The 12,255-nt window shown below is 43.2% G+C and overlaps 1 protein-coding gene across 10 annotated transcripts in view; it reads left to right on the top strand.

The window, feature by feature from the left end:
• Positions 1–720: 720 nt before the first annotated feature.
• The window catches only part of Abi1 (abl interactor 1), a 78,581-nt gene continuing 67,046 nt past the window's right edge, over positions 721–12,255 (top strand). For 8 of the 10 annotated variants that reach the window (XM_032884378.1, XM_032884374.1, XM_032884381.1 and 5 more), the window contains exon 1: positions 756–981. In XM_032884378.1, coding sequence (XP_032740269.1) covers positions 865–981 — 117 coding nt within the window. In that variant the 5' untranslated portion in view covers positions 756–864. Of the gene's footprint in view, positions 982–12,255 lie in introns of all 10 variants that reach the window. The other 2 variants (XM_032884383.1, XM_032884384.1) reach the window with 2 other exon arrangements.

A 12,255-nucleotide genomic window follows, 5' to 3' on the forward strand; every position in this document is an offset into this window, starting at 1 on the left:
TGGATGTGCAGCCAGTCTTCATTAATTTTTTTCCCTGTCCTGAAATTCGGTTTTAAATCAGGCCGGCCTTGAACTCAAGTAGATCCATCGCCCCTGCTAGCCATAGACGTTTGCGACCACGCCCAGCTTTCTTTAAATTCTTTTTTAAAGAAGGATTTATTTATTTACTTTCTTTAAATTCTTAAGCGTGAAAACTATCCTTGCCCCATTTGTTTCTGCCATAGCAAGCACACTGCTTGATGTACATCTGAGAATTGATAGTTTTCTAGGTTTTAAATGAATTGGGGCATAAGTTAAGGCAAAGTCTCTCACAAAACTGAGGAAGTCAGGTCTCGCAGTTTCTGTTTTTAATCGTTATCTGATTGGATGCCTTTGACTTACTGACATTTCCTAATTAAGTGAGTTCTGCAAATTTTCAAAGTCTTCTCATAGGAATAATTTCGTTGCCTAGATCACCTTGTGGCGCCATCTTCTGGGATCTTGAGAAGAGTCTAGATTTAAGACTGTATAAGTCTTGGTTCTTTAAATTCTTTTCAGGATTTTTGGAAGCACCTTAAACGCATGCGCGGCCTAGCCAGGAAGAAACTACAATTCCCAGAAAGGATTGCTATAGAGGGCGGGGTGGAAACTCTCGTTGTCAAGAGGGAAATGATTCTCGCGAGAAAGTGAGTCTATGGTGGCTGTTCGTCCTGGGTGGAGGGGGGCGGGGAGAGTAAAGAGGAAGAGGAGGAGGTGCAGTCCCACAATACCCGGCGGAGGGCGGGTGGGTGGTTAGTGTCTGATCTCTGCGGCGCTCCGGTCCCCGGCGGACTCAGCTGCCTCTGTCTCTTTAACGCGAGAGGAAGCGATGCGGAGGGGTGGAAAATGGCAGAGCTGCAGATGTTACTAGAGGAGGAGATCCCGTCTGGCAAGAGGGCGCTGATAGAGAGTTACCAGAACCTGACCCGGGTGGCGGACTACTGTGAAAACAACTACATACAGGTGAGGAGCTTGGGCGGCCGGCGAGGACGGCTGGGGCGACGGGCAGGCTGGGTGCGGTGGGAGCTGCCCCACTCCGCCACCCTCCGCCCTGGCCCGAGCAGCCGCAGCCGCGGCGATACAGGAAGTGGCCGCCGCGAGAAAATGGGTGAGGAGCAGGGCCGCCCGGGGCGCCGCCGGCCCTGAAGCCGCTCCCCGCGTGCCCAGCCGGCTGCGCTCCCGGCAGCCTGCCCCGGACCGGCGGCGTTCCCCGCCGCCTGCCCGTGCAGTCTCTCCCCAAAGCCTACCCTGGCCGAGCTCTGCTTCTCTCAGCCTGCCCGGCCCAGCTGTGCTCCCCACCACCTGCCCTGGCTGAGGTCTGCGCCTAGACCCCGGCGGCTTTCCCCGCCAAGGCTGTTTCCTGCAGCCTTCCCTGCCTGGGTGTGCTCCCTGCAGCCTTCCCAGGCCGGGTCGTGCTCCCGGCAGTCTTTCCTCCGGGGCTCCACTCGCTGCAGTCTTCTCTTGGTCGGGCTGTACTCCTCGTTGCCTCTTTTGGCTGCTGTTGGTCCTAAGACCCCCCTCAGCCTTCCCTGGCCGGGGTCGGCCCTGGCTGAAGTCCTCCTGGAAATCCCGCAGCCTCCCTTGGTCGCTTTGGACCCCAGACTTCTCAGTCGCCCCCCGAGCTCAGTGTGATGGACAGTGTGATCCGGACAGCTGCGTGAGGAATGGGCAGGGAAGGAAAAGCGGGGTGTGTGTCGTTGGAGGGTTGGGTGGGGTGGGGGTGATTATGTCAGTTCATCCTAGAGGGTGTGCCTTTTATTTATTTAAAAAAATTGTCACGAGTCACATTTGTACAGACCTCCTAATCGAGTGCGGGGAGTGATTGCTGAGGGTTTGATAAAATTCATCTTAAAATTCTTTTAATTGGAGGAAATCTGCGTGCTTGGCGATTTTCAAGTCCGGCTTTTCCTCGTATTTACTTCCGCTTCAGGATAATGTATACTCGTTATTATAAAGCACGAATGATTCATAGGGAAATTCAGTGGGAAATGTCTTAAATACTTCTCTTCCTCCAAATGTTCTTGGACTGTTGCCTTTGAACGCAGTAGTGTCATCGTTGCTTATGTTCTGAGATTTCTATCGTGAGTTAATATTTAGAAGAATATGAATAAAGTAGGTTGGCAAGCATTATTTAATCTTTAGGTCATAACGTAAACGTGCTTCTTAATTTATCAGGAAATTCTTGGCACTTTTACTATGCTATGCTTGCTTATGTTTAGTAGCGATTGTAAGTGAATTGTATGCAGTGGTTTGGCTTGTGGTTCCTGTCGTTGTGTAAAAACTAACAGTTTGCACTAGAAGCAAATAAAGTAGTGGAGTTCTTTGTATCAGATACTGAGACTAGAAACTCACTTCTTGTTGATAAGGCAAAACCTGAAATCTTTGAAAAGTTAGGGTTATTGTACTTCAGACCTGAAGGATTTCTGAAAGTGCCTTGCCTGTGTGCAAGAGCCTTCTGTGCTAGGGGATGCCTGTAGACTTTGTTTTCAGAGGGAGATGCTGTTTTGAGACCTAAGTATTTGTCACTTTCCATATTAGTAACATTCTATCTGGAGTGGTGCGCCAAGGAATTTGTCTTCATGCCTTCTTTTCCAGCCTTTGACTTTGGTAATCTGCTGATAAACTTGTTGAATGCCTCCTGTGTCTTCTGTATGACTTGTTTTTGAAAACTATATATGAAGCTGTTTAAAAACACATTTTAAGGAGCAGAAAGGGTGCCTTGACAACTGTTAAGAGCAGTTGGTGCTTTTTTTTTTTTTTTTAAAGATTTATTTATTATATATAAGTACACTGTAGCTGTCTTCAGACACACCAGAAGAGGGCATCAGATCTCATTATAGATGGTTGTGAGCCACCATGTGGTTGCTGGGATTTGAACTCAGGACCTCTGGAAGAGCAGTCTGTGCTCTTAACCGCTGAGCCATCTCTCCAGCCCCAGTTGGTGCTTTTGCAGAGGACTCGATCGAGTTCAATTCCCAGCACCCTCATGTTGGTTCACAGCCATCCTTAACTACGGACCAGGGGATCCACTGCTTCTTCTGACACCTTTGGGCTTCAAACACACGTTCAGCATACATACAGACACACAAGCACACACATATACACATGTAGGCAAAAATACTCAAAAGTAAAATAAGTCTAATATGTTAAACCCTTTAAAAAATGGTACAGAAATATGGATATAGTGTGGAAATAGAAAAGTGATCTTGTATTTTATAGATACTAAAAAATGTACAACTTTGGGCTGGAGAGATGGCTCAGTGGTTAAGAGCACTGACTGCCCTTCCAGGGGTCCTGAGTTCAAATCCCAGCAACCACATGGTGACTCCCAAACCATCTGTAATGGGATCCAGTGTCCTCCTCTGGTGTGTCTGAAGACAGCGACGGTGTACTCACATACATGAAATAAATAAATAAATAAATAAATAAATAAATCTTTTTAAAAATGTACAACTTTTATTTATTTTAGTATGAAAAGCCTTGAGTTTGTTGCATCTTTGGTTCCCATCCCTTGTATGAGGCAGGTTACAACCGCCTGTAACTCCAGCTTCAGGGGATCTAACACCTTCTTCTGGACTACCTGGGGACCTGCAGGAGTTCATAGACACATCTACACATAAAAAGTGAATAGACACACAATTTAGAGCAACCCACTTTAATTAGTAATAGTGCTGATTAGGATAAGGAGTTGTGTTATTTCTTTTTCTTTGTTTATAATGTTTGTGTGTGTTTTCAGTTTTAATATATGTGCTGCCGAAGTGAGCTGTGTGTATTTTCAGACACAGTCTCATTCTAAAGCAGGCTGCTGGATTCTCCATCCTGTCACTCTCCAGGTGCCATGGTCAGAAGTGTAGCTGCCGTACTCAACTGAGGGGGGAGAGCTTTTTGGGGATGGGGAACAGGGTCTCATGCCACCTTGGCTGTTCTGGATCTTGTTATATAGACCAAGCTAGGTGACAGAGATTCCCCTTCCCTGTCTCATCTACTGGGATTAGACATGAACCACCATACCTAAGGAGAAAAATTGCCATACCTACTGTGAGACAATTGCTGTGTGTTTTACCATGATAATTATGGTCATTAAATGCAGATCTTAATAAAAGATTCTTCAGCCGTCTTAAAAAGGATGGAGTTTTAAAGTATGGGACAAGGCTGCAGAAATGGCTCAGCAGCCAAGAGTGCATATTGCTTTATCAGAGGACCAGACTAGATAGAGTTCAGGTCTCAGAACCCTCATGCAGCTTAAAAATGCCTGTAACTCCAGCTGCAGTGGTTCCCATGCTCCCTGCTGGTATCTGTGGGCTGTTTGTGTGTGTGTGTGTGTGTGTGTGTGTGTGTGTGTGTGTGTGTGTGTGTCTGTCTGTCTGTCTTTCTTTCTTGTGCACGGTGGGCAAGATAGAAAGAACTTTGAAAAGTTAGGGTTATTGTACTTCAGACCTGAAGGATTTCTGAAAGTGTCTTGTGTGATTATCATTTTCAAGAGCTGCTAGGCCTGTAGACTTTGTTTTCAGAGGGAGATGCTGTTTTGAGACCTAAGTATTTGTCACTTTCCATATTAGTAACATTCTATCTGGAGTGGTGCGCCAAGGAATTTGTCTTCATGCCTTCTTTTCCAGCCTTTGACTTTGGTAATCATAGAACTTCACTTTTTAATTTTTCTGGCTGAAATTCTACCAGCTTCCTTTGGATTGGCAAATACATATATTTTAAATGTTTGTATGTTTTTAAAATCTCTCTCATTCTGTCTGTCTCTCTGTACGTGTGTGCGGGCGTGTGCGTGCACACTGCGCCCATCACCAGAAGCCCCAATAATTATGTTTTAATTATTAGTCTTACATATCAGTGTGGATTAGTTAGCTCCCATAACATTTGCTTCCCTGTGCACATTATCTTGGAAAGGAGGTAAATTTTGACACAGGAATAACTAGAGGTTGGTAGAAGCTTGAATGTTCTGGTATTGTGCAGTTTATGCTTGTTTATGAGTGAAACTACTGTGGAATGGAGGAGGCGGTACATACTTGTAACCCAACACTCAGGAGGCTGAAGCAGGAAGATGACAATTTTCAGATCACGAGTTTGAGACTAGCCTGGCCTACATAGCAAGACTTCATTAAAAAAAACAAAAAACAAAAACTAAAGAAACTTTAAAAATAGTAGTGTTTTGAAAGACATACTGTCATTATGTTGACTAAGACTGGCCTCAGACTTCTGGGCCCAACCAACTTCCTGTAGCTACAGGTATGTGTGTATTCACAGGTGCTTGTTTAGCCACCATCCGTTGTTCTCTTCCCCCCCTCTGCTTCCTGTTTTCCTCTTCTTGTTTTCTTCCCTTTCCTCCTTTTCTTCCTCTCGATTTTCCATTTTCCTCTTTCTGGCCACAAGTAAGGTTCAGTTGCTAGTAATGGCTGGAGTAAACACTAGCTCTTCAGATTCCAGTACTAAATCCCTTTTAATTCTGAATTGGTTACTTTCTGTAAAATGTTTCTGTTAAAAAGAATGGAAGAAGACAGTAATTGGAGACAATACTAAGGGGCAATACATATTTATTGTTCATTGACCTTGGATGCTCAGATCTCTTACATGCTTTGGCATAGAATTGGCATCAAACCTACATATATACTCTTGTATGTATTGTGTGCGCTCACCTCTAGATCACTTGTGATGCCAAGTACAATTTAAGTTCTGTGTAAATGTTTTTTAAAAAATTACATTTATTATTTGTGGGTCTGTACACATGTGCCACTGTTTGTATATGTGTAGATCAGAGTGTAACTTGTAGGAGTTGACTCTCTTTCCACCATATGAATTCTGGAGATTGAACTCAGAGTTACCAAGGTTTAGAGGCAAGCAGTTTCTGCCCCTAAATTCTTATGTTTTCACACAGTAGTTTTTAGAGAAGAGTGACAATAAAGTCTGTGCAGGACATTAGATCAACAGTAGGTTTACTACATGATTGTTGAATCACACAGATACAGAGAACCAGTCTTAATTGATCTGTTTATTGAGTGTCTATTCTACTGTAGTCTTTTCTACTTTATATTAATCCTTATAAGCTGTCTATCATAGGGAGTGTCTTCATATTAAGACACAGAAAAGTTAAATATATTTTGCTTGGCTATACATTTAATGATTGGCAGATTCCTTAGCTGTGACAGACTCTGTGGGTGGGTGGAGTAGTTTGCATATCACACAGTTTTCATGAGAATCTAGACCTCAGACTAGTTCAGGAATGTTCTTAGAGTAAGTAGACCTGTTGGACGAGTATGGGAACCTAACAGCTCTGGCACCATTCTTTTGAAAATACATTTTAAGTTCTAAGCTGTGAACAGGAGAGCAGCAGGTAGGTTTTTACTCTGGAGCTTTGCCAGGAAGTCTCAGGTCGGCTTTTCTCTGAGCTTAGCAGTTAAGAGTGCAGACTGCTCTTCCAGAGGACACAAACTTGATTCCCAGCCTCCGTATCAGGAAGCTTACAACCACTTGTAACTCCAGCTCCAGGGAGATCTGATGCCTCTGACTCGTGTAGGCTCCTACATTCATGTGCATATGCCCAACACACAGCCACACATACATACATATGATTTAAAACAATAAAAATAAATCTTAGCCAGGTATGGTGGTACATGATTTTAATTCCAGCACTAGGGAGGCAGAGGCAGGCAGATCTCTTATGAGTTTGAAGCCAGCCTGGTTAACATAGCAGGTTCTAGGCCTCCATGGCTACATAGTAAAATCGTCCATCTGTCTGTCTGTCTGTCTGTCTGTCTTCTGCCCACCCACCCTTCCTTCTACATACACACAGTCGAATTACAAATGGAAAAGACATTAGTTTTAATATAAGCTTCCAAATGATATATGTAGCCCTAAAATATTCTCAGTAATTTTCTTTGAGAATATTAATATGGAGAACTGATGTGGCTTTTTTTTCCTTCTGTGGAGGAAACATTTATTTTTGCTCAAGGTTTTGATCTGTAGCAATATTACTTTTGTGCCTATGATGAGGCAGCACATTTGAGTGGAGATTATGTAGTATGTAGGAGAAGAAAACCAACTCATGATGGCTGGGCATATGAGTCAGGGTTCTGTAGACAGAGAGCCGGTAGCACGAATATAAATTACAAAGGAATACATGAGATTGGTGTACACAGTCTGAGCGGGGCTGTGCAGCAATGTCTGCCTGTATTCTGGAGAAGCTTCACACTCAGCTGCTCAGTCCACAGGGCGCTGCTTTTGCAGCCTCAGTACTGAAAACCTGGTGGATTCCTGAAGAGCAGTGAGTGGTTTCAGCTTGTTGGAAGGTCGAAGAAACTGTGGTTTCCATAGCACAGGGTGGCAGGAGCAGAGCAGTGAGGAGCAAAGATGGGCTCCTCTCTCAGACTTACTTCTGTGTAGCTGGGTTACTGCTGGAGGCTCTATCCATTTTAGGGAGAGTCTTTTCCCTCAATCAGTAGGATTTTCTTTTCAAAGTACATCATTGAAAGGAAAAATACCAATGATATAAAAGAAATAGTTAATTTGATAGTATATCACATACAACAGTATTCACATACAACAGAGTGTGGGATTGTTTTTTAGTGGTACCACTCTGTTGATTGACTCAAATAAATAAATATATTTATTCTGTTGATTTTCTCCATTTATTAAAATTTTCAGAGTTTATTAGAAGTGTATCCATGTTCATAAGGAGATCTGAAAGCAAACAGAACATCTTAAGAGAGGTAATGTGTTTTTGTGGCTAAGTGTTCCCTGATGTGATGGCCCTGGTGTGATGGCTAGTTCCTGTAATCCTGTGGTATGAGGATCACCAGGAGTTCATGGCAGTCTGCTGCGGCACAGAATGATCCAAGTTAGCCTAGTCTAGAATGAGACCCTGACTCAGATAAACGCCAGAGAAATTAGCTGCAAAACTAAGTTCCTTCTTTCAGCTCTCCACCTCTTCCTTCCTCCTTTCTCCTTTTCTTCCCTTTGTGTAGCCAAGGCTGGTCTCTAACTGGTAAGTAGTTGAGGATGACCTTGAACTCCTTCCTGCTCCTATCTTCCAAGCTCTGGAATTAAGAACCACTGTGCTATTGTGCCTGATTCTTCACAACTGTGTTGTCCTTCCACTTGTTCCTGTACTCTTTCGCCAAACTACCACTAGTTCATCTTACAGGTCTTATTTATTTACTTTTTCATTGTGGGTGCATATGTTTGTGTTGGGAGGGACAGATAGAGAGAGATGGATAGATGGATGCATGCAGATGCCACAGTGCCCATTTGGAAGTCACATAGCCTTTGAGGGTTGGTCCGCTTCTTTTATTGTGGTCTAATGATTAACCTGGGTTTCAGGTTATTAAGCTTTCACTGTCCAGCAGTTTCTCTGCTGAACCATATTTCAGCATCTTTCTACCCCTATTAATTCTTCTTAAATTACTTCAGTAATTCCTTTCACTTTATTTAGTATGTTTTGAGACTCAGGCTGTGTAGCTCAGGCTGACCTGAAACTTATGGCAACATTTCCCCTTTATCTCCTGAGTATTGGGACTGTAGTGTGAAACACCACGCCTGCTTGCTTTCTTTCTTTCTTTCTTTTTTTTTTTTTTTATGGAATATACTGCTCCAGTATGAGGAGAGGCGGCACTGGAGAATGTCTCCCAGCTGACTCACTAAGTGAGTCACTTGAAAAAAGCAATCTGTTGGAATTCTGGCCTGTTCAACAAGAGGGAAAGCATGCCTGGTACTGGAAACCTAGCCAACTACCCAGAGCTAGTGAAGTCACGGATCTCGGAAGAGAACCTACAACCAACTGCCACTTCTCAACCAGCATAATCCTTAACTACATTCTACATAGTTTTTCATAGTATATTTTGATCATATTATTTTCCTTCTTCCAACTCCTCCCAGGTCTTTCTTAACTCTTGACCAATGTGTGCATGAGAACACAAGTAAAACCCACAAAAGCAGCAACCCCAAAGCAGAAAGAAGCAAAGCAAAACAGAGTGAACATAAAAATGGCGTCCATTTTGTTTTGTGTTGGTCAGTTACTCCTGGGCATGAGGCCTGCCCTGGAGTGTGGTTGTTACACCCCCAGTAGCACTTCATTGTCGGAACCTGATTTCCTTTTCCCAGTAGGTATCAGTTGCAGATAGTTTCTTGATGTAGAGCGGAACCTTCTCTGCTGATCCTTTGTCTGGTTTGAGGTTGTGCAGGTTTTGTTCCAGACACAGCTGTGTCCTGTTGTGTCTGGAAAGTGATATTTATGACTTGGAGTTATCTGCCACCTCTAGCTTGTATGGTCTTTCCACCTCCTCTTTTAAATAGCTGTATTTTGCATAGATACATTTTTTTTTAAAGTTATTTATCTGAGTACACCAGAAGAGGGCATCAGATCTCATTCCAGATGGTTGTGAGCCACCATGTGGTTGCTGGAAATTGAACTCAGGACCTCTGGAAGAGCAGTCAGTGCTCTTAACCACTGAGCTATCTCTCCAGCTCTCGCATAGATATATTTTAAATATTGATCTTTATGCCTCACCTGTTATCTACGTTCTCTCTGCAACAGAGGGGGACCATTACAGAAAATGACAACACACACACACACACACACACTCACACTACACACACTAAAGGGTTGTGAAGCTCAGTCCTCTAACTATTACATCTACAACACAACTCCTGCACCTAAGGCTTAGAGATCATTGCTGAAGAGTGAGTGGAAAAGATTGTAAGAGCCAGAGGGTCAGGAAGTTGGATGTGGGATGGTCTCCTAGAAATTATAGAAGCTACACTCATGAGGTCTCAGCAGCATAATTTCAGAAACATGACGTGAAAAAGGACTATACCAGTAGATATGCTAATGTGGAAAGGGGAAAGCCCACAATGTCTCAACTCTAGACAAATAACTGCAGGCAACTAAGGAATTTGGAGAAGTAGTCTTCCCCAGAGAAGTGTCCCTTCCCCTACCCTAATTGTTCATCAAATACGAAAAGGTCAGTCCTGAAAACTCAAATACAGGTAACATTATATGAACTGAACAGGTTGAATTTGTGTGCTTAGGAATACACACAGGCACATAGACACATTCAAACAATTAAAGAAAAAGAGGCCATGAATTTGAAAGAGCAAGGTGTGGGTGTGTGCCTGAGAGGGGTTGGCAGGAGAAAGGGCAGGAAATGGAACAGTGGGGATCTCAAAGGGAAGAAAAGCAGCAACCTGTCTCTGTGTTTGGGCCAATCCCAACCATTTCTTTCAACCAGTCACAGCCTCGTCCCTTAGCATTAATTATAGTCTTTGAGGCTTGGATTTTAGGCCCTCTGTAGTCTCACCTCTTAGCATCAGTCAGAGTATTACCTCCAGTGCGGACAGCACTCTCTCTGGCCAAGGTGGTGATAGTTGCAGGGGCATCTAGAGTTCCTTAAAACATGGGATAACAAAAGTCTGGTACCAGCTATTTCCGACAGCCTTGTGGAGCTGCAGTCATAGCATGATTATTTCAAGGGTTCCAGGGGTAGAGGATAGTCCAGACAGCTAGTGCCAGCATACAGGTTCACATCTGACTCAGAAGTAAACTTATTTATTTATTTGGTCCTTTGCAGACAAAGTTGTTCTTGAACTTGCAGTGTAGCTGAGGATGATCTTGAAATCATGTCTTCCTGTTACCTTTCAAGTGCTGGGATTATAGGAGAGCATTTATTGAATTCTGGCTTCTATTAAATTTTTAAAAATATTTTGTATTTTTATGTGAATGAATGTTTTGTCCGCATCTGTGTCTGCATAACAGAAACCTGCCTGATGCCCAGTGATACCAGAAAAGGTGCCAGATTGCCCTGGAACTGGAATTATGAATAGTTGTGAACCATTATGTGGGTGCTGGGTACTGAATCAGGGTCCTCTGCAAGAGCAATAATGGGACTAAATTGCTAGGTATCTTTCCAGTTCCCTACCCCACTCACACCTTAAATTTACCTCTTCTATATTGCATTAGCTGTTGATTAGACACTTGCTATAGCTTCCCAATTATGCATTTATCATCTTCACACATATTCCTTTGACCAATTATCCTCCTGTTGCAATACTGTGATACTTTCAAAGTAGAAATCTGTGCTTAGGGGTGAGAGCACTTGTTGCTAAGCCTGATGACCTGAGTTGATCTTTGGGATCCATGTGGTACAAGGAAAGAATTTACTCACCACTTCTCTGATTTTTTTTTTCTTCTCACATTTACACCATGGGAATGCATACAAACAAATAAATATTAAAAAAAAATGAGTGAGGAAATTTTCATTATGGGGATAAGGGATACATGAACACACAGCAGCACACACATATACAACAACAAAACTAAAACCCCTCATTTCAAATAGATAAGGAAGTAGTAAGATGGGAGCTAGAAAACTAGGATTTGGAAGAAGGGGCTTCTTTAGCTACAAGGGTTAGTATTACTCTTTGAAAATGGCTTCTTTCTATCTACATGCTTTTATGTGTTTTGTCTGAGAGTGTGCAGTGCCTGCAGAGGCTAGAGAGGGCACCGGAGTCTGCAGAACTAGGAGTTGGAGGTGGTTGTGAGCTGCCTAATGTAGGTGCTGGGAACAGAACTTGCGTCCTTTGAAAGAGCAGCAATGCCCTTAGCCACAGTCATTTCTGCAACCTCTGTGAAAAGAATGCTCACACAGATTTGCAGGGCATCCTAGTTGCCTGATTTTTGAAAATCTAAGGAAAACAAGTGGAACTGTTAGGAAATGAGAAACATTTTTATAAGACTTATAAAGACTTACAACGTGGCTGGAGAGTAGTTTGTGAGAGGGAGACAAGTAAATCAGAGAAAGAATCAGGAGCCAGTTTGTGGGTCATAGGAAGGAAGCTGGAATTACTTTTTTTAATTTGATGGGGTGAGTTTATTAAGGGAGTACTTTATTCAGTTTTCCTTTTTAAGGATAGGATCTCACTGTGTAGTCCTGGCTGACCTCAGATTCACAGAGATCTGCCTGTCTCTGCTTCTTGAGTGCTGGGATTAAAGGTGTGTGCCTCCGTTGTGCTGGGCTTCACTGACTTCGTAGAGGATTAGGCTCCTCAGTGGGAAGAAGGGAGAGCAGAGTCAGCAGCCATGGGGCGAGTATAAGTGGCTGGTAAGTATGATACCGAGAATTAGAGCAGGTGTATGTGTTGAAGACACAAGTGGGAAGGGTATGTTGGATTGCACATGGTGTAAGAGAACGGGATCTAAGTATGGTGCCTTCTTTAAGTACCACTCTGTTCCCTTAA

The sequence above is a fragment of the Rattus rattus genome, chromosome 14 (genome assembly GCF_011064425.1).
Source record: "Rattus rattus isolate New Zealand chromosome 14, Rrattus_CSIRO_v1, whole genome shotgun sequence".
Classification (NCBI taxonomy): domain Eukaryota; kingdom Metazoa; phylum Chordata; class Mammalia; order Rodentia; family Muridae; genus Rattus; species Rattus rattus.